This window comes from Melozone crissalis, unplaced genomic scaffold (genome assembly GCF_028551555.1).
Source record: "Melozone crissalis strain CALT ecotype California unplaced genomic scaffold, PUWL_Pcris_2 ptg000006l_1, whole genome shotgun sequence".
Taxonomy (NCBI): domain Eukaryota; kingdom Metazoa; phylum Chordata; class Aves; order Passeriformes; family Passerellidae; genus Melozone; species Melozone crissalis.
The window spans coordinates 21,967,262-21,990,209 of NW_026535784.1; the positions used below are offsets into that span (position 1 = coordinate 21,967,262).

Sequence of the window (22,948 nt, forward strand, 5' to 3'; positions counted from 1 at the left end):
CCATCAGCTGTCCACACTGCAGGCTAACTTCTTGCTACCATTTATTGTTTGTCATTGCAACTTGTATTTTGGTGTGCCACAATAGGACTAGAACAAGTGAGAGATGGGTCTCACAAATGCTGCTTTCAGATGGACCAAGGCTGGTGTCCCCTAAAATCACTACCTGTTTCACTAAAATGGGACAGCAATCACAACAGACTGCAAAAAGTCTTCATTATGTTTTCCTTAGATGCTGTGAAAGCAATTACATAATTTCAAAAGGTAAAACATAGTATGCTAAAAAACATGGTATGACAATTATGTTACCTAGACAACAGGGATGCCCCAGGATAGCTGCATGTTTACGTAGCTCTGTTTCATGGTTGCACTTAATATAGATTGGCAGAGTTTTCACTGCAACTACAAGTAAGATAGATCCAGTTTTTGTTGAAAAGCCCTAAGCAGCATAGTGGAGAAAAAAGCATCAACCTCAACAGCTATGATAGCACCCAGTTTCAGCTTGATAGGAATGGTCAGCACTTTTCACAAATTTCATAGTATGTTTTCAGATCTCCCATCAGGATAGCCGGTAGATTTTTACTTCTAGTTATTCTAAAGATTTTGTGCACAATCTGGAAAGAAGCTAACACCAACCTTCCACTGAAAAATAAACCACAGCTTTGCTGCATCCGAGGACATTGCAGGCAAGGCAGGTGTACAGCCCTCCATCTTCTTTCCTCACCCGACGGATGGTTAGTGTTTTGTTCCCATCTTTCAAAACAATACCTGGGAAAAAAAATTATTCTTAGTTTTGCTATTTTTATGCCACTTTTGTTAAGAATTCAAAACAAAACTTTTCGTGGTGAAAATCAGTAGTCAGTCCCACAAAAGAAAGCCTTTTGATGATAATAGCAAATGAGCAATCCTCACCTGAATCTTCCACAAGTGTCTCGTTATTTTTAAACCACATGATGCTTGGAGGAGGAATGCCATTCACTGCACATGACACTTCTATCGTTTCACCAACATTTGTTGTTTGATTTTCCAGATTTCCAACAAGTGTGGGTGCCATGGGCTCTGTTGGTTTGAAAATTCAGTAAAATTACTGTTTATTAAAAAAAAGATCAATTTTTTTCAGTAGTAGCAGTTCATGTCCCAGTAACAAAGTCTCAAATCCTTTGATTAGACCAAGAGCCACAGTGTTCATGTTAAGATCATAGTTTAACTTCCACATGACATGAAAAAATTATAATAGCCAAGAAAATTTCAACAGTATTGATATAACCTGCTTTAGCTGAATTAATTTTTAACTGCTCAGGCTGCTGAGGGAAGAGGGAGTCGTTGAGAAATTGCTTCCCTTGCATTTCTGTGTCCAGAGTCCTTATGAGAGGTTTGACACTCCTGGTCCATTAAATGTCCATTCAGGACAGACCATGAACATGCATAAGTATTTCCCTGAATCTGCCTAATCAACCTAGACATCTGGGTCCCAAAGCAAAGTCATCACTATTTGTGTGGAAAGCTGACTGATTATCAGCTTGCATTGCTTGTGCCTGAATACCATGCATCCCTCATGGCAGTTTTTAATTACAGGCACTACTGCAAACTCAAGAGCCAGTCACACAAAGAAATGGCATTAATGCTAGGAGTACACACGTGTCTATACAGCTACTGAGAAAAATGTGTTCTGAAAAGTGGAGAAGTTACTGAGCTAAATACATTACTTCAGCAGAAGCCAAACACATCTCCTTGCACACTACATTGGCTCAGTCAGTGTTTCCTCACTGGTATTAATGGAACAGTGCCTGCTGCCTGGACAAACCCCAGAAGAATGTGTTACAACAACTGTAAATCTATTTAACAAACTGAGTACACCATTAATCAAACACATCCAAAGCCCGAACATATCAAAAACTGCCACTACTGCAATTGTTTTCATACAGAACCACTCATTTTGCTTCAGAGTTAGAGATCTGTACCTTGAACAGTGAGGTGCTTCACCAGGCAGTGCTGTGTTTTAGCCTTCTTGTCCTGAGCAATGCAAACATAATCCCCTGCATCTTGGAGGGAGATGTTGCGAAGGATGAGCTCTAAGGTGACGTTTTCACCATTGGTACTTGAGACTGTCTCATTCAGCTTCTGGAGAGCATTGAGGTTCTTGCAAACAGGCATGGGCAGCCCTCCGAAGGGAGTCTGCGAAACGTGAGCGCTCAGCTTGTACCATGACAGCTTCTCAAAGGTGAACTTGTCTGCTGTGCATTGCAGGGACATGTTATCCTTCTCTGTCAGCTGATTCTGAGGCTGGAAATTAATTTCAAGACCCCCTGAAAGTTAAAAAAGTAAAATAAATTCCTATTTGATTGTGCATTTTGTGACTAACGTTAAATTGAGAAAGTAATTTTGAAAATACAGATTTTGTTATCTATCTGGTTGAAAATAAGGAAAAAAACACTGAAACAGATCAATCAAATCAATCAGTCAGTGAACTAGGAGTACAATCTTATTTAAGTGATATATTTCAAATGGATCAAATGAAGGATTCAGTCACTCTTCTTGTAGAAACTTACAGCAACCTAAGATGATTTTCAGCACTATCTTATCGGTCATTTTTAGACTTGGATTAAAACAAAATTTTGGAGATGAATATGGGGACTGATTGTTAAGGAGATAGAAGCTCTTTGCCACTGGTTTGGAAAATTTTAGCCTTAGCTCTTACAGCAAATCTTTCCTCATTTTGTGGCACTACCATAATTTCTCCATTGCTCTTTTAAGTGACTACTAAAGCTCAACAGCAGTCACTCTTGGGACAACATCTTGCATCACTTTCAGTGGCCTGCCACTCCACTGATGCTGGTAGAACTAATCACCTGACTGAAAATAGTGGCAACTGTAAAGGCTGCCTAAAGAAAGCCATAAGTAAACCTAAAATCTGAAAGAATTAAAGGATTTAATAAAGGTCAGGAATCAGGTAACATCACTGAAGTGCCTTTCATCAGCAAACAGACAAAATAACATTAATTTAACGTGGCTGTCCTTGGCAGGGGGCACTTACTGGTCACATGGAAGGAGATCACTCTCTCACTTGACCCAGCCTTGTTCGTGGCCATACATCTGTACAAAGCAGATACATTTGCTGCTTGAATCACGAGGGTGCTCACAGTCTACAAGAGAACAATCAAGCAATTTCATACCTCATCAGTGCTAAAGTAATGCCCAACCACCTCAACAGCTCAGCAAAGGGCTCTGCAGGTGTCTGCACAACCAAAAATCCCTCCCAAGCACAAACCCATGGCATGGCAGAAGCGCCGTCCCCTTCTGAAGTTTACATTTTTGTCTCTAAGGGTGTAAAAATCAGGAAAAAGAAAATGGGAAGAAGCAGAAGATGGGCTTAGACATATGTGTTAAAAAAGGGTGCACACACAATTTTTTCTGCTTTTCAGTCTCTCCAACTTCTATTACAGTTAATTTGCAAGATTAACTCATCTAACTTTACACCACTAAAAGGCAGTTATTGAAATCTAAGGCAGTTATATTCCTCAGTGGAGATTCACTTTGGTCAGTGTTCAAATGAACTGAAAGTGTGTATCTCTACCCCTTGGCTTCAGCAGTAGCTTGCCCATCTAGCTGAGAGTAGATGCCCAAGTTTTCCCTGAGGTGAAGAGAGTCTCATCTCTAGTGATGTATTTCCAGGCATGTGGACTGCTGAACAGGGTTAATCAACCCCAGCCAAGAGAAAAGAAAATGTGCTCACCTTTGTTTTCCCAGCAATAGTAACGACCCGGTGCTTAATTTCAACCTGATTCCCACCCTTTCTCTCGGAGATCACTTTCCATTTCTTGCACGCATACGGATTGGCTCCGGAGCGAACTTTCCTGAAATGTAAGTAGAGACACATGCATTAGATAAGAGGAATATTTGCCCTTCCAGAGGGGTATTTTGGGTTCTACTTATAATATGAACTTATAAGTCAGATACATCACTGGCCACAGCTTGCATCTATGAGGGAAGCATATGCTTCTGGAAATATTTCTATTAAATTTTACCCTATAACCTCCTGAGACCTTCATGGTCTTTAAAGTAAAGTATCCCCAAACCTAAAGGTGAATTTCCTAATTAATCTGCCTGTGTCAGCTCAGTTGGGTGGCTGGAGCAAAGCAGCTATTCTGGGAACAAACCTCCATTCATAAGTGGATGATTCAAGTTGATTTAGTTCAAAGGAAGACAGAGAGACATAAAAATCGCTGAACTCCCTACAAGAATTTCTTAAGGACAGTAGCCATTGTGTAGGAAGCAACCAGGCACCAAAGGAAGAAACTAGTGGAATCATTTTAAAAACAACAACAGGAAAGAAGAATGCCTTTTTTTTTTTTTTACTCTGGACTTTTTTTTTTTGTTAAAGGAAATCTGGGCTTATGGCAGGTCCAGATAAGGGAAGCTGTGTGAATCTCAGTCAGGCACTCTCTCTATCATTCCCCAACATCAATCAGTGCACTTCCTCTGAGATACACTTTCACACAGATAAAGAGCCCCATCACACTCAGCACTTGAGCACAAGGGAAAAAAACACCACAAGGACACATCATTAGCATAAACAGCAAATTTCCTCTGTTTGGGACGGAGTTGTGGGCCTGCAGCCCACAGGGGGATCTGAGGGAAGGGCATGCAAACAGCTGCATTTGAGACCCCATGCAAGTCGAGATGCCCTTCCAGAGAGCACAAGAGCAACATGCCAGCACTGCTGGATCCTCTCTGTGGGTGGCCCTCGCCTCTGCCAACAACAATGACCTTGGCAGAGACTGCCTGCAGCAATCTGCAAATTAAGTACAACAACCTCTTTCTTCATTGGCCATTGAGTTTGCACTCTGTAATGAGCCTGGACGAGGGAGGCACTGGACAAACCCCAACCCAACCCAAATATCCCTCAAGACCTGCATAAGCTGCAGAAGCAGCAGGGCTTGGCACTCACTGGGGGCTGAAGGTGCATTCCTCCTCCAGCTGCCAGTGCCAGAGCACGGTGCTGGGCGGCGGCACGGCGTACACGGTGCAGGTCAGCGCTTGTGTCGAGCCGTACTTGTACGAGTCCACGGGCGCCATCAGAGCGTTCTCACCGATCTGGGGGGGCACTGCAGGACAGAGCAGCAGGTCACACCTCCTGCTGAAGGCTCCAGGGTGCACGCTTTAGACCCACGGTGACCAATTCACACCATGCCCCAATACCAGTGCAACAGAGCATCTCCAAGGACATGTGGGGAAGCAGTGAGCCCGCCCAATGCTTTGAGGATCAGGATACTTAGAATCTCCTACAAAATTCCCTTTCAATACTCCATGGTTTAAAATGCAGTTCCTGGACTCTCACCACCATTCCCAGCCATTAAATGCACACTATTCCCCAGGCCTGATCCCACTGCACGTAGCCTTGCTGCCCTTTCCAAGACCTGCTGTCTTCAAAGCATAGGCTGTTTCCTGGGGAGCAGAAAGGAGGAGGCAGGGGAGGAGGAGGAAGGTTGTAGAGGACAGGGCAGAAGAGGAGGGATAGCCTGTGTGGGGCAGGAAGGATGGGTGAGGCGGGACAGGGCCAGGATGGAGCGGGGTGGAGGAGGACTCCAGCAGCATAGCCAGCAAGAAGGGCAGGAAAAGAGCAGGACACAGAGACAAAGAATAATACACAGAAAAAAACCCAAAACAAAACAAAAAACCCCACCCCACACAAAGTATCATCACAACACCAACACCCAGAGTCTGCAGCCTAGAGCCAGGAGAGACCGGTCACCTCTGCCCTCCCAGGGCTGAGGTTCAAGGACTGCTCTTCTTCAGTACTTAAATCTTCATAGGCAGGGGATGAATTAAGACTAAGGATGGTTATATACCAAATCCACACATGAAAGAAAGGCACCTCTGTTACCCCACTTACCATTTACCAGCAGGGTAAATGTGTGTCTTTTCTGCATCTTGTTAATCGGGTTTGTAAGGACAACCGTGTAATTCCCTGCGTCCTTTTCAGTTGCCTCAGTGATCACTAATGCGTAGCCAAGTTTTACTGTGTGATTTGCATTGATGGCTTTTCCATTTTTATACCTGAAGAAAATACAGAACACTTTGAATATTTAATGATTTGCTTTAACTAAGAATTGCTCATTTTTTCAAACACACTATATCCCAGTTCTTACCATTTAGCCTCTGGTGGAGGATATCCTTTAAACTTGACAGGAATTTTGACTGTGTCGCCTAGCTTTGTCTCAACAACATTCTCCATTTTCTCCAGGTGAATAAAAGGACTTTCTGAGGGGGAAAAAAGGAAGCAAACTAAACGGTCTTTTCTCATGGACCAAAGCAAAAGTGCTTTCCTTGTGGGTTAGCACCTAACAAGATGACAAACAGGAGTTAGTGACAGGACTATGGGTCATTGGTAAAGAACAGATGGCTCCAAACTGCGCTCTGGAGAGATGCCACCATGAAAGCCTAGTCCTTTCCTTCATACAGAGGAACAGACCAGTTCCCTCACTGAGGAGCTCTGGAAAGCAGAGACAAGACTCAGCTCTCAGGATAGTGTGCCAACTGTCAGACCTGTATATACATATATATATATACACATATCATAAAACTCTCTCAATATACTTATTCCAGGAAATTAGACTATTCAAAACTGCAGAGTGATAAAGTTAAATACTCAAGTATGTATTTCAACCACTGCAGTCACACAGTACCTTCAAATTATTTACATTACTTGATATAAGTTATAAACTTGCATTGGGACAGAAGACAGTGATTAGCCTTTTGACTAAATTAGTCTTTTGACTAAGATTTAGGATGGTTTAGACTTAGTATCTGGTATACTCAGTTTAGCACATGATCTCATTTTGGCTGCTAAAGAGCAGAACAGAAAGAGACCAAGAGAAAATTCAGTATATCTTGAATCACTATGCCCACAATAAGTTTGAAAGTCTTTTGTTTTGTTTTAAAAGTGCCATGAATATTCTGGCTCCTGAAATCAGACCTCAGGAAAATTAGTCTCCTTCAAAATATAAATCTTTTTGTCTAACTTGGTTATTAAAAATGGGCCATTCTCGTGCTGGTAATTTTTTCTATAAGTAAGTTAGTGGAGCTGGGGCTGTGCCCAAGAGGGGGTTGAGAAAAGGCTGTAGGATGTGGCCTCGTACTTATCTATTCACTTAGCCAAAGCTGTTTCCCTTGCATCATTTCCGTACCACCAAAACTCCATTTGATTCATCTATTCATAATGCAAAAGCTGAAAGTTTTATTTTCTTAGCTTCATTCATGCTGACCCAGACTCTCATGTCACAGAGCCACCAAGATCCAGCCTAAGTTCACCAAGAGTGAGAACAGGCAGCCCTTGTACAAAGCCACCTACACAAATTGAGTTTTACAGGACCTTAAGGAGGTCAATGCAGAAGAGGGTCAAAGGCTTACATCAGTTTATTTTACTGCCCACTTTCCAGTGGGATTCTACAGCTTTCAGTAAAATACAGCATCCTTTAAAATCTTATTATTAACTAAGGCTGTGGTATAAAAAAACCCCACACTAGTCGCAAGAGAAATACTGTAGCTGCAGTTTGGTTCATTTCTGTCATTTGGTTCATCATCAAGAGGCCTTCTGCATCCCAGCAATTAATCCCAAATCTGAAACAACCAACAGAACTGCAGTGGGAAATGTCATACCATGGATAAGGAAGTAACTGCTGTTTTTCATGTTCATGCGACCACTGGAGGCTGCACAAGTGTACCGACCATTGTCGCTTAAGGACACGCTGTCAATGGTAAGGGTGCTCACAAACTTCTTTATTTCTCCTGCAGTGGTTTTTACATCCCTAATAGTGGCACGCTTTTCCTGCAATAGACAAAAGACAGAGATGTTTAGAAATGCCATTGTTATTCCTTCTGTCATCTTTTGCACATTTGTATATACCAGAAATTTTGTTGCGTATCATCATCTTCTTCCTCAATGTTTTCAAGGGGGAAGTGACATTATACCTAAATAAGTCAAATTGCTTTGTGAGGAAGGCACCTGTAAGTTAGTACGACTTTACCTTGATGGAAGGGTAGTCCCATTTAAAATCTATTCCCACATTCAGCTCTGTCCTTACAGTGCAATTGAGAACAAGTTTTTCTCCCACTGCCAGCTCTACTTCATTGTGTGGGTTCATTGTCAGGTCATAAATTCGGTACCCTAGAGAAAGACAAAGGCACACAGGAAACAGGGGGGTAAGCAAATTTCCCAGGTGAATTCACCACAACTCCCACCAAAACTCCAGCTACAAAAGAGGCCCTCGATGCCCCAGTGCAGCACAACAATGGGTGTACAAAGGAGCCTGGAGAGAAGTGACGTGCCTGCCCTGAGCTGAGACCCGTGTCAGACAGTGACACAGCAGGATGTGTGCCCCTGATCAGAGCCCCTCCAGTGGTGGGAGCAAGCAAGGGACAGTGACTCACACAGCTCCTCTGCCTTAGACACCTTCTTCTTTTCCTTGTGAGACCTAAACCAAGGGAGATTGTACACCCATTCCCAGCAGTCAGCAGGAACTTTATAGAGAATAATGGTAGCGCAGTAGCAAAATTATCCAAAGTTTACTTTGTGCAGTAAAATATTTCAAAACAGAATATTCTGAATGCAAAAATTCTACAGATATTCTGAAATTCCTCCAAATCAGAGTGAGGATTTGTGAATTGGGTGGAGAAGTAAAAGCCTTCTGCACAGAGTAAAGAGGGAAGGCTATGACTTCCTGACAAGCCAGGAGAGATTGCCTTGGTGCCATTTGGATATTTGAAATGGCCACTATGTCCTCAGCTGAAAGAGAAAGAGCTGCTGAGTTTCTGCTGCTAAGTTCAGGCTTAGGCCTCCACAGAATTATCACATTATTTCTGGGGTATGAGGAACAACTGACAAAATGTAGCAGGAAAGCATAAAACCCTGTGAGAGCAAGACACAGGTCTTTAGGGAGACAAGACAACCCAGCTCACTGCGAGATCTTCAGATCCACCCTTCCCTTGGTACCCACTCAGAGCAATTTCTTTTCATCTGCTGCTGATGGTTGCTTGCCTCTCATTTCCTTCCACTGTGACTGAGATTGTGGATAAGTGATTTTAGGGAAAAGGTTTGCGTTGTCAGAAAAAAAAGAATTAAAATCCCTGGCATCAATGTAAAACACTAAAAATAGAAGCACTTATCCCAATGATCAACCAGAAAGAACACAATACATTGCATTTAAAAGAAAAGTGATATAAATCTCAACATCCATTTTGCATTAACTGCATTGTCAGTATTGAATAACCTAGTGTCCAACCAAATGTAATTGGTTCAGTATGCTGTAGAAAGCAAAAAAACATTGGTTACAGAGAAATAAAAACCTATGGCTTACCTACAACTGCAACTATGTATATCATAGACTGGTAGCTTTCATCATCTATTTTAGCTTCGCAGAAGACCATGCCTGCATAGTTGATCAAATGACTGGGTATAGTGAAGCCTTTTCTATTATTCCACGAAATGGATTTACCATCAGGAACAAATATCTTTTCTGGATATTTCTGTTTGGAATATTGATAAAACACATAGTCAGAATTCAAAAATTGAACAACCCTGAATTTTTACCAGCATTTGCCACAACTGCAGGGCCCCCATTTCAACATTCTAGCTCAGGGAATTAGTACATGCTTTGAGAGTACAGGTACAGCACTCATCTTGTAATCACAGGCTATAAAACTCACAATGATGGAAAGGAGTTTTTAAGAAATGTATTTTTACTTCAAACAACATATTTATGCCAGAGTGACTTCAACTAACTCTTGAAAAAATAGCAGGCTTTTTCCTTACCGCATGTAGAGATACATTGAGATTTGACACAGTTCCAAGGCACGGCACTACCACCGTTTTGTTCTTAGTGATGTATACAATGCCAAGCTGATCACTAACTGAAGTCACAAATGGTGATCTGTAATCTAGAATAATATTCAATCGGTAAGTGGGTATTATTCATCACATGATTATGGAAACTGGAAACCTTTCCAGTTTTCTTATTTCCCTATTTTTTCACAAGTCAGTTGTACTATTTTCCATGTCATAAAGCACTGAAATAATGAGACTAAATAGGGGAGGTACATGTTTTTATAGATACCCACTCCCTAGATTTAGAATATCATTATTCTCAAAACAGAATCAGCAGCAGAGTGCACTTTGGAGAATGGCTTCCTGCTACAGCAGTCCTTTTGTCGACAAAAATCTGATTTACCCTAGCGTGACTTTTCTTGCATAAGCATTATAGGAAATATCAGTTAAAAATTGTGAGATATTGCACTGACTCCCCTCATGGCAGCATCCTTTTCAAAGTCAGAGCAGAACACCAAAAAAAATAGCTCCATGATATTATAAAACAAGCTAAGTCATGTACTTAATTACATCTCATTTCTCAAAATGGTAACTATAAGTTAACAATAAAGAGGAAACAGGATGCATATGGAAAGGAGGGTGAAGCCATCAGTGCAAAAAGGCAGATGCCTCAATGAATGCCCTTATTGAAGCTGAGTGTATAACTGGAGGCTTTGCAGTGTCTGTGACACTCAGCTGAAAACTGAGCTCTTACAGCCTACATAGATTTTACCACCAGAGTCAGCAAATGTGTGAAAGTTTATGTTTTGGGGTTTGGGTGGTTTTGGGGTTTTTTAAAATTGTATCAGTGCAAATCATACACAAGATCGGATCTGTAATTTTTAACAAATACAAAACCTCTGTAATCCTCTCTCATATGAAACTCCTGCTGAGGTCAGTAATAGCGCTGCATTCATGAGGACAGGCTCAGAGCTCAGCAGAGGTATGTATGCTAAATTCTGGGTGGAATTTAGCTATGCTAATTGCTGGATGGAGAACAGCAGACCATGCACTGCATATGGCAGGTCAGCTCAGAATCATAGGTGCAAAGGCTTTTATGATGATGGCAACTAGCGTACCTGAATTTAATTACTCAACATGAAAACAAGAAAAATGTTCCATAGGATCAAATATTCTAGGATTAATAAATTTTGCATCAAAACTGTTTTCAGACACTATATTCATTTCTTCTCTTGACACTAGGGAAAAGACACCTGAGAGCAGTGTAAGCACTTACCTTGGACATAAACATAAATGGTTGTAGCTGCCTGGCTGTCCCTGTAAAGGCACTTGTAGTCCCCTGTGTCATTGCCAATGACTTTGCTCAGAGTAAGTGTGTTGCAGTAGGGGCCATCGCTGCACTCTGTCACGGTGACACGCCGCTCAGCATTGCTCTGCTTGCTTGGCCACGACCACTCCAGCGGTCTCTGACCTCTGGGAAAGCAGATGTTAGAGCAGCAGACACTTGTGATATGAGCCCCAGCCCCACCAGTCTCTGTGGCTGTGGAGAGGGATGGGCTTCACCCCATCACACAGAGAGAGCATCAAACCATGTAGAACAAATTCACACACACAACCTACTGCCAAGAGCTACACTGAAGCTACCTGAGGTTTACATTGCGCTGAACCTAAGGGACAAATCTCCCAAAAGAGAGCTTTGAGAGAATGGCTCACCAGCAGGATCCACAAGGACACAGCCAATGCGTCCTCCCCCAGCCACCCTACACTCCCCAGCTCTCTCTGGCCGCAGCCCTCCCACATAATTTCTAAAACTCGTTAGGGAAAAGTGAGGCACAAGGCCCAAAGGGAGTGGAGACAACACAGGGGGCCTGACAGGAGAGAGAGATCACATCATGTGGGATTCTTTACAAAAGCTCACTACATAAATTACCAATCATCAAAATCATGCTAAACAGACTTGTCCTTACCTGCAAGTAATATTTAGCGTGTTGTTTGCCATTATTGTGATGACATCTTTTTGGATGCTAAGGCTTGGCTGATCCAGAGACATACATAAACCTGCAAAAACACGTATGAAACCTCTCTAAGAAACCAAATAAACAAGTAAATGCTACTCAATCAGAAAATTATTATATACAGGAATATTCATCAGGATTTAAGTGGACACTTTCACATCACCTATTTAGCAGTGAAGGGTAAATCATGATTTTTCACACATCCCAAAAAGTTCAAAAATTCTGTCATAACAGGAAGCAAAGGCAGATGGTCAGGAGCTAGCTGTAGAGCACTACAATTCAGCAGCCAGGGTGGAGTTCCTGTTTTCTTGCATTGCCAACTTCAAGGTCTAACAAGAGGATGTGGGACATTGAAACAAAGTGAACCTTCATCTGATGATCTCACTCCCTTGGGGATTACCAACTTTTCTTATAATAAATCGAATATACTTCTTTGAGACTACTGATCAATGAATTAAGCAAAAAAACTATTTTTACAGTTTGTCACAAATCTGAAATCCCATTAATTTATTTTATGCTATGATTTTCTAAGTTTCTCTTTCCTCCTAAGAAGTTAGGCAAAACTGTGTTACTCCCGGACTATCGGCACAGCGGCTTGCATCGCATCCACCCGGAGCCACTGGTGCTGGTGAGGGCTGTGATTGCCCTCTGGGTGCCAGTGCTTGCTCTGAGACACCAGCCCAGCTTGTGTAACATTTGGGAGTACCACAGGGAGTACCACAGGGAAAGATTTTCACTCCTCCCTGGCTGCTGCCATCACCTTCGGGAGTCCCGGCTCCCCGGGCGGAGCCGCAGCCCCGGCCGTGACAGCCGGGCCAGAGACAGCGTGCCCGGAGCGGGACATTCCCCGTGTCGCCAGCGCTTCCCCGGGCTCTGATCACTCGCATTCCGAGCAGGTTCTTCCGATGACAGGTTTCCCGCGTTTGGCTCCAGGGACATTTTGCTCTCGGAAACGACAGCTGATGCTGGAGCCAAGCGGGCAGGACACCGTGCCGCGGCAGGCAGCGCTCTCCGACGGCCAGCACCGGCCGGCCGGACAGGAGAGGCCGAGGGGACAGGACAGGAGGGCTCCGCAAGCCCGCAGCCACCGGCGCTCCGTCCCACCCGGGGACTCGCCCTGGCCCAGCCCCGACAGACCCATAGGAATCCCATAGGAAAGCCGGCACCCGGGCATCCCGGCGTCCCTCTCCTCGGGGGCTGCCCGGCAGACCGGAGCGGGTACCGCGGGTACCCCGGGGCTTACCTGGAGCCAGGCACAGCAGCACCGCCAGCAGCCGCGCCGCGCCGGGCTCCATCCCGCTGCGGGGCTGCGGGAGCCGAGCGAAACCTCTGCCCGACGGCAGCCGCGCCGAGTCCAGCCGTGCCGTGCCGTGCCGAGCGGTGCCGTGCCGAGCGGTGCCGTGCCGAGCCGTGCCGAGCCGTGCTGTGCCGTGCCGAGTCCAGCCGAGCCGAGCAGAGCCGAGCCGAGCTCCGCACGCCCCGCACCGCCCGGCGGGGATGCGGGACCCCGGCGGACGGTGCCGCCCCTCTTGTGGCCGGGGCGGGCCCGGGGCCGAGCCCCCGCCCTCCCCAGCACGATCCCGCCCCCCTTCCCGGCCCCCGGGCCCCCCTGCGCATCCCGCCGGGATGCTCCCCTTCGGACGGGCGGCCGGAGTTCTCCCTGTTCCCTGCTCGGCGGCACGAGGGCCTCAGCAGTGAGATTCAGGTGGCGCTGAATCTTGCTTTTTTGGGGTTTCCTAAAATGCCACCAAGAGAAGCGATCCCAAAGGCCAGCCACATGAGGTACTGTCGGTGAGACACAGCCGCGATCCTGCTGGCAGCGATTGCACCCCGCGTGTGGAGTGCCTGGCAGCGACAGCGCTGAGTTCACAGCGCGGAGTCCCCGAACCATGCAGCATGTACCCAGCCACCCCAAATGGCCACATCCCAACTGGCAATGGGGTCCAACAAGTGCCTGCCACAGCTGCCCTTCCCGCCTTTTCATCAAAATTGTTAACTAGTGCCTGCTAAAGGGAAGTTTGTGAGGTAGTCCTTTGGGAAAAATAAACACACATTAATAGTGGTGGTCATTAATGGTCATTAATGTGTTATCCATATGCACAATATAAATCCCATGGGCTAGATAGATCAGCAAAGAGAGGTATAAAGATAAACAGGTAGATAATCAGGTAGATAGAAATACACAGCTGGGTACATAACTATGCATGCCTATACATATGTGTGCCTCCACGTGCCACCTTTTCCTCTTTCCCTGCAAATTGCATGGGAGCTTGTCCACAAATGACTAAGTTAATGGAGAAGTGATTTTATTTTGCATGCAATGCAATTCCAGCTGTTTTACTGTACTGGGGAAAGAGTGTAATTTCCTTTGAAATTACACCCCTGTTGCTCACAGAAAGATACAGGGAATGGGAGAAGCCAGTTTTCCTAGAGATCAAATAAAATCCATGAAAAGTCAAATAAGACTCATGTGATTCAAGTGGCAGCAAGTCAACACCATGCAAATAAAAACTGCACTTGCTATTCTTATGAGCTCTTAAACCAGAATATTGGCAGCCTTCATTCATACCCCCACCTCCATCATACTGTGGGTCAGGTCACTGGTATTGCTGAGTGATTTGAGGAACTCTGGCAGTGAGTTCAACTACTGACCTTGCTGAAACTAGGCTGCATGTAAGGGCTAGTGTGCTAGTGGCAGATCCTTAGTGGAAACCAAAGGTACCTACTGCTAAAAAAGGCCAGTTTTGGTAACTTTATTTGTGGTGATGCTGGTTTTGTTTGGTTTGGCTACAAAGAGAAAAAGAATTGATAAGGGTTGGATGACCTGCAAGAAGTGTTTGCCTCAAAAGCACTTTGGGCAGTCAACAAAGAAAATTAAATTATAGGGGTAAGTTAAAAACTATTTACATGAAATTGTTACAGGGTCCGTAGAAAACAGTAGAGTCACTGAGAGCTCACTTTAATGCTTTCTGCATTTCTACAAAAGTTTCCACAATGCAGCTGCAGAAAACATGCCCCTATATTGATTTTAACAAGTAACTTCTCTAAAATTTAGTCAGATGATGTGCAGCTACAACTTGCTGCAATACCACTTGGGCTCTGTTTTCATGCACAGTCATTGCTATTAAGTGAGTGGTTTGGAAGGGGGAGCTGCATTCATTGTTGAAAATTATTGTGGTGCCTGAGCTTTATGGAAACGAATACCTACTGTTTGCCCTGAGCACATCTAAGCCATGTTTGTGCATCTGCTCCTCCGACCGCCAAAAGCTCATTAAAAACAGCGCACAAAGAAGCAGCGGAGGAACCGGACAAGCCCCCTCCCGTCTCCTCCCCGACCTGTCACGACTCCCCCAGGCTCTCTGGCTCTGTCAGGGCGTCCCGGGCAGCCCTGCCAGGAGTCCGAGCAGAGGCCAGAGCAGCAGCAGCCGAGCGGCCCTTTGTTTGCTTAATTATTCAAATAACAACCTGGGGGAGATAAGGGCTGGCCCTGGCAGCGCCGATTATGTGCTTTCCTGCTCCTGTAGCTCAACAAGTTTAGCGGGGCTCGGCATCCCGTGCAGAACACATCTGGAATGCGGCAGCCAGCAGCTGTGCCGCCTCCCGGGCACACCTCTGAGCCGCAGCTCAGCACCTCACGCAGCAGTGCATGCTCCCTTCAGCTCCCTTCAGCTCTGGCCACAGTGCAGACTGCACCGCTGCAGCAGCCTGCAGCCTCGGCCCCAGCGTGGCTGTCAGCAGGCACGCATCCCCAGCACACCGGTGAACTTTGATAGGCAGACACGCAGCACGTACGAGATGCTGCTTCAAGAAAATGAGATGGCATCCATGTAAACGGCATGCAGGATCAGAAATACATTTACCACAACATGCACTTTGTGTGTAGGCCCTCCCAAAACCTGTTGGTTTGCAAGGGTCATTGCAAAGGACAAAGTCTAACCTTGCAGCTAGAAATTAAATAATAAATTGTCTCAGGTGAGAACATATGTGGAAGTAGGAATGAAATGGCATAAACCCACTAATTTTCAGACAGAGTTGCCTAAAGGTAGAGGTGTGAATGCTTCTATTTACAGAGTATGCCAAAAACATTGTCACCTTTGCTGGAATCGTGGGATTTGTGCTTTGTATTTGGCTTTGTCCATCTATAAGCAGGAGGTGTGAGTTTGGTGTGCTTGGACATCCCTGAAGCAACTCTATTCTAGCTTGGCTGGATGCTGATAACTGGTACCAAAATTGGAGGAGCAGGTTCATTGCTGTCAAGCCCCAGAGTAGTCTAAAGTACCTTGGATAGGTCTCTTCACTCCTAGGCATGTAATTATGGTTCCAGGCGTGTGGAATTTTAGGGATGCACCTTTGAAAAACTAATTTTATATAGTTGCTTATTTGCTTATCCCTATTTTTATTTGCTTATCCCTATTGTGTCCTAAAACTCTGCATAATTACTCCTGCCAGGACAACAGGGCCCTACACACTCTTCATTCACACTGTTCCTTTTTTACCCTATCTGGTTGTTTTTTCTACCAAAGTCTGCAGGGCAAGGGCTCTTGGAGAAGGGACAAATGCCTTTGTTGTTCATGTGGCTGAAGTCTGTGGATTCCCTGTTGCTTGCAGCAGGAAGCACATCTGAAGCATTGCTTTCTGAGCAGGAAGCAGAGGGTGTCTGGGGCCCCTGGTCAGTTTGGCTAATGGATGGGCAACTGGTGACAGGGATAAGCTACAGATTCTTATGCAGAAGTGGCATGCAGTATTTTTTTTTCCTTGTTGGTTTTGTTTTCATTCTCTTTTTTTGACCCTTGAATTTTCTTTTTACTTTTTGGGGCTCAAAGTTGAAAGTCTCTGAAAAAAATCTCAAGGCCTAGGTTGAAAAAACTGCTGGAGAAGGACAAAATATTTTTTTCTATTAGTTGCCTGGTGCAGCATGTTTTCCCTGCATCCCCTCCTGTGAAGAGATTTGCATTCCCAAGAACATCCTCACCTCCATGCTGCAGGAATGGAAAGCAGCATCCTTAGGAGCTATGTCCAAATGGCTGTGTCCAAATGGCTGTGTCCAAATATTAAGGGCACAAATTCCCTTAACATTCACTGAAGGAAAACAAGTATCACACTACTCACAGAGAAGGAGCAAATACCTGGATTCTGGACCATGTGCCTGCAAATAGGGAAGGAGTGTGATGGAGGTGGAACAGCACCATCAGGAACCCTGAAATGGCCACCTGTTATGGCATCGTGGTGTCTGAGGATTTCTGGTGGCACAAAGCCAGGCCTCCCACAGCTGAATTTCCATGGTACTGGAAGTCTAACTTTGGGAAACAGTCTGCCACAGATATATGTTATTGGTTTTTTATGAAATAAAGAAAAATTATGAATGTATCTGACAGGGAGACAGCCAATCCAACATATTATTACAAATCATCATTGTGTTAGGGGGAGAAGCAATGCACCCCAGGTCCCAGGGTGTTTGTGTGTCCCATAGGGCATAAGAAACAATCCCAAGGGTTTTGTGCAGTTTGTAGCACTTTTCTGCTGTGGGGGTGCCTCAGTGTCTGCCCAGGGTTTTGTCATGTTGCAGCCTTTCCCTGGTGAGCACTCCAATCAGATGTCTCTCCTACACCTTACCACTTCTTAAATGAAAAAAAATAAGGACCTAATATCTTAGAGACATTTAACCACTGTCATGTTAGCTTGAAACTGGCAGAAGAGTTAAAAAATTATGAGTCAAGTAGATAGAAAAAGTAAACAGACAGACATAAAATGTGATTAGTAAGTCCTATTTCCCCAGGAACCAACCTAAAATTTACTGGTTACAGCACCTGGAAAAAACTGCCAGCAGTTTGCAGGACAGCATTAAGAGTTGAAACTGGAGGAAACTCAAAGGAGAGCAAAAGGCTGTCGGGAATGGTGAAAACTCAGCCCACAAGGAAAGGCTGACAGATCTGAGGCTGTTCAATCTTGAAAAAGAGGAGACCAGACAGACAGGCATGATAACAACCTTCCAGTGGGAACAGGCTGGAGGTGCCTGATCAATTATCCTTATAGTCACCAAAGGTAGAAGAGGAAATAATCAGTCTAATTTTCTGGACAGGAGATCCATCTCTCTGATTTTCTGGGCAGTTAAGCACTGAATAATTTTTGTCTGAAGGGTCTGGGACTGACATCACTTGAGGTATTTCAGATCTGATCTGTCAGATCTTTGTAAGGGATGAAATTTAATTCTGATTTGCAATAGAAGTGTGTATTAGAGAGTCTTCTCAGGTTTATTCAAGTGGCATGTATTAATAATTAATAGGAATACAATTTGTGGTTTCCCATTCTTTAATAAAACAGCCCAAAATGAAGTACTTCTTTATTGGGTCAAGTGTAATATTTCATCCAGCCTACAACAACATTTCAGATTCCTTCTCAGCTAGAAGAACTAATGTGATCAGTTTGAGTTGATACCTCTTCTACACCTTTCTCTTGGAAGCCATCTTGAAGAGACTGCATCTCCTGTCATTTTTTGTGTGTTTGGCAACACAACTAAAAGAAATCCAAAACCACCCAACCTCCAAAACATTATTCACATCATCCTACTTCCAGCTAGGAACTCCTGGGAGACTTCTGAGGGCAGAAATTGGTGAGGACTTCTGAAACGTGTCAACAGTTGCCAAAGTTCAAGCAGAGTTTTATAAAGATGGTTCAAAATTACATCAAACAACTTTTCCAAATCAGAGCCAATGGCACAGAGCATGTGACATCTCTTTCCCTACTTATACTTGCTAGTACACCTAAACTGCATTTGGGAAAACTTCCAAATTGGCTCCTTCCAGGTGAATTTTCCATGCCAATTTTCCATTTTCCATTTTCCATTTTCCATTTTCCTTCTATTTTCTTCCCAAATATTTTCACAGCCAGGATAACTAAATAGTAACTGTATTATGGGACATAATGTAAGGACTTCAGAACAAAGAACTCAGATCCACAAAAGACACAGCAAGGGCTCCTACAGATATAGGAGGGATCTCCATCACTCTACCATTCTTCTAAAGACTTTTTTGGGCACTAGCACACCTGGCTCTCACAGTCCCTCTGAAGAACTATTTTTATCTCAACAGTGAGAAATCCTTGTTTTTATGGCCAAAATTTACTTGCACAGCAGGTGAATGTGATTAAACCCTTGAAAGCTGTAATACAGGAGTTGATTTTTAATACCTATATCTCAAAAGCTTTTTTTTACTAAGTGTAAGAGTTCATCACAATTTGTGACTTTTCATTTTAGTATTTTTCTTTCTTTTGCTTCATGCCCATTTTCATGAGATAATGGCCATCATTTGTTCCAAAGAAAGGAACTGTTCCATTAAGGGCAAGTTCAGCTTCTGTTCAGGCTTCCCTTCCAGGACACAAATCAGTCAGGTTTGAAAAGGAACAGGGAGGATATCCCAGCTTCTTTGCTGATCAAAGCTCTCTTTACAGAGGTACAAATCATGTTTCAACAGCCTGGGGAAGCAGACCACATCAATTCTCACAATCACATTCTTTACCCCAAAGCTAGAAACCCTAACCCAAAGCTCTGTTTTCTATGTATTTTACCTTTGTGAACAAGCTGACTGATTGATTACACTGGTTTTGATCATCTGACTATTTTCTCACATCTCTCCTCCAATAAGAAAAATCATAGCAAATATTGTACCACCTCCTCATTGTTTTCTGCTGTATCTGTAGCTAAATGAATCCTCTGAACATTTAGTGGCTGATGTGTGGCAATATGGGACCAGAAGAAAAGCATCAACAGGAAAGGAAAGGAAGTGACCAGGCAATGACCGTATTCTTCCCTGGGTTTGTCTCACCAAAGGTTGTCACCAACCAAAGGTTAAAAAATACATTCCACATTGTTTTCTGGAGGGGGGCGCCCAAACAAGCCATGCACAAAATTCATAGAATAATCATTAAGGACAAAAGGAAATACTGGGACATGTATTCTGACCTCTGAAAAGCACAGGCAGCCAAGGGAGCCCGCTGGGACACAATGCTTCATTACAAATTCTACTAGAGGAGAAGAGGAATATTTACTAGAAGATTGAGCCTGGCTGAAGTTAGAGCTGGATGAAGGGCTCAGAGCCTGCATGTTATTCAGGAGGATTTGAGGATCATATATAATAGCAACATTAGCACTGCGTTGAAATTATTATAAAAAGACAAACTGTATAATCATATATATGGGGGCTATAATATATACATTGATATTTATACACATATATATCTGTACTTTGTGAGAGGTCAGGAATTTTTCTGGAATTCTATTAGTATAACATTTATTAACTACACAGTAAACATAGCTGATAAGCATTTTGAAATTATTTCATTTCACTGAGTTGCTGATTCAGTGCTTGTAATACATTTCCATTCACACCCTTTCAGCTGTGAGAGTCACCAAGGTCACCCTTCCTTGCAACACTCACAGCAAACAATGAGGACACTTTTTTCCTCCTGCCCAGACTCAGAAGGAGCTGATTAAGGCTAGCAGTGCCAAGGAAACAATAAGGAAAGCACAGAACCTTGGGAGGGGCTGGAGGGTTTCCTAGAGAACCATCCTGCAGCCGAGGGACCAGTCAGGGAAAGAGCCCAGCTGTGTTCTTTTCCACAGTCAGCATCACATTTTCCAGGCAAGCCCTGGATACGGAACACCACAGACTGGGAAAACTGATCCACGGGACTCTGCATGGTGCAAGCTGCCAGGCTGTGCTCTGGGGCACTGCTCTCTCTGCAGAGGTTATAATTCTCATTTTCAGCTGAGACCAGCAGTGAAATGCCAGCAGTGGAGAAGAGGTGAGATGGGAATTGTGAGTTCAAGAATGACATGGTGCGAACTACACAGGTGCAGATGTAGAAAAGGATGGCAAATCTCCAGGCTTAAATTGGTAGGAAGGGCTTTTTTCCTGAAGCCACAACTATCAGTATCAGAAATGAGGGGTGAAAGCAACCATTTGGGTGAAAAGGGTGAGAACCTTATGAAAGTGACACGGAACTCAGATTATCTGGTTTTGGACCTTTTTCCATAAAATGCCACAGGATGTGAGTCAGCAGGAATTCTCCATAAGCCTGAAATTAGACCTTTATTGCAGGAAGTACTATGCCAACACTGAAGTGTTGGCACCACACACGACACACCTCCTTATTCTTTGACATCTGCAGACTGTCATGTGCCAAGAAAAAGGTAACTGAGCAGTTCAAGGAAGGAAGATATTGAGATCAGGGTCACTGATATCTGCCAAGAAGACTTTTTTTTATTTCAGACTTAGAAATACAGGAATATTTGATTTATAAAGGGTGGGAATCTAAGCATAAAATTATCATTTCTAAATTTTTAAAAATCACAATGTTTTTAACCCAAAATATGTAGCAGCAGGTGTCAGAGAAGAACAAATCTGTCTAATGTCCACAGATGCATGAACAGTCACTATGTAGAATAATTCTCTTCATTCCTTTCCCTCTGCCTCATTTATAATGTTATTTACTGTATTCACACAGTTTAACTGCGAATTTGCTCTCCTCTTGTTATCATTTCAGTCACTAGATTTTTGTGTGTGCGTGAACCTGTGAAAATATTTTGATTGAACTGGTGCAAAAACATTTCAGGCAAATCCAAGGTATGGATGTCCAAACATGCTAGGAGAATAACACACCTACTGGCATGTAATAACATTATCACGGTATTAAAGGAAGCAAGTGGGAAAATATAGGTATATGGTTTCTAGCTAGTAGGGGGAAAAAAAAGAGAAAAAGACAGATCGTGATTAAAAGCTGTTAAATGACTTTGATACTGCTTCCCTTCCTTAATCCATTGGCCTCCAATGGGTTAAGCTCTCCAGCTGGCCAGGGGAGCACACAGAGGTAGGCAGCCTTGCCACGCTGGCCTGGTGCAGTCAGCGAAAGTCGCTTCCCGCAGCCCCCGGCCTTCCTCTTGGATGTGCGTGTCATCAGGAAAACTCAGCCCGCTCCCGACTTTCTCTTCCGCCCCTTTAGCTCCACATGTTTCCTGACCCTTGGCTCCTCTGCTGCGAGGGCTTGCCACCTGCACGCCGGCTCTGCTAGCACAACCGCATCCTGTCCCTTCCCGTGGCCAGGGGTCGGGGTTTTCATGGGCCCCGAGGATAGCGGTGTGATGGGAAGGTATTTGGGTTCAAACGACCCTGGTGAAGGAAAACAAACCAGTGTTTCCCTTGCAGGTTGCAGCAGGGAGACCTGAGCAGTAAAAAAGGAACCAAAGACCGTGCAGCATCAGGCTGGATGCCTCTTTGGGTGGGATGATGAGTGCCCTGTGGGTGTTCAGTCTCCTCAGTCCAGTTAGAGTTCAGCACGGACCTTTTCTTACCTCTATTGATCCACCACCCCAGATGGTGCTATCCTGGTGCTACAGCAAATGAAATTACTGCCCACCTGCAGTTATCAGGCTGTATCATCAAACGACAGTGACTGAGCAGGGGAAAATCCCACATGATTCCCCACTGCTGTGTTCTCCAAGAGGACAAGGCAGGCCAAGGAGTAGCACAACACACTCTGACCATGTGGTGACTTTGAAAAACTCAGAACATGCTAATGAGGGCTACAACAAAATTCAGTGTGTTAATGTTCAATGTTGCTATGTTCAAATGTACTTCAGGTGCCAAATGCCAAAGTGCCTTGGATTTATTCATTGCAAATCATAGAAAAATGAAAGGCCAGTCCCTTTCAAAAAGAAACCACAGTGTTTCCAAAGTCCAGTTCTGACCTCCTGTGCACTGATGCAGACTGGAAAAGTCTGTATGAACATCCTTCACTGGTTAATGTAAGGTATCTAAAATGCCGCTTAAAACTAATTCACCAAAAGACAGAGAAAAAATTCCCCAACTTCCCTGACAGGATTATTCAACTTAATCCTTTTGCCAGTAACCCAAATTCATGACCCTTAATTTCTCTGAAGTTGATAGTGACTTCTGCTCAGTGTGATGAAAGAAGAAATGCCAAGTCATTCTTCATCTGAAACATAATCTTCTGATTGCAGTGTAAAGAGTCCTCACACAGGACCATAAGTCCCACCAGTGAGCAAAAATTAATTTCACCCATGAACTGATACCAGATCTATTTTCTTAAAAACAATGGT

The 22,948-nt window shown here is 44.0% G+C and overlaps 1 protein-coding gene across 1 annotated transcript in view; it reads right to left on the minus strand.

Moving 5' to 3' along the window:
* KDR (kinase insert domain receptor) overlaps positions 1-13,143 on the minus strand; it is a 29,152-nt gene extending 16,009 nt beyond the window's left edge. The window contains exons 1-15 of the mRNA XM_054294310.1: positions 13,079-13,143; positions 11,788-11,878; positions 11,097-11,293; positions 9,809-9,933; positions 9,354-9,522; positions 8,025-8,164; positions 7,657-7,825; positions 6,147-6,258; positions 5,891-6,054; positions 4,946-5,102; positions 3,731-3,851; positions 3,032-3,140; positions 1,959-2,303; positions 910-1,056; positions 634-765 (exon numbers count right to left, since the gene is read on the minus strand). Coding sequence (XP_054150285.1) covers positions 634-765; positions 910-1,056; positions 1,959-2,303; positions 3,032-3,140; positions 3,731-3,851; positions 4,946-5,102; positions 5,891-6,054; positions 6,147-6,258; positions 7,657-7,825; positions 8,025-8,164; positions 9,354-9,522; positions 9,809-9,933; positions 11,097-11,293; positions 11,788-11,878; positions 13,079-13,130 — 2,230 coding nt within the window. The 5' untranslated portion in view covers positions 13,131-13,143. The remainder of the gene's footprint in view (positions 1-633; positions 766-909; positions 1,057-1,958; positions 2,304-3,031; positions 3,141-3,730; positions 3,852-4,945; positions 5,103-5,890; positions 6,055-6,146; positions 6,259-7,656; positions 7,826-8,024; positions 8,165-9,353; positions 9,523-9,808; positions 9,934-11,096; positions 11,294-11,787; positions 11,879-13,078) is intronic.
* Positions 13,144-22,948: the final 9,805 nt, after the last annotated feature.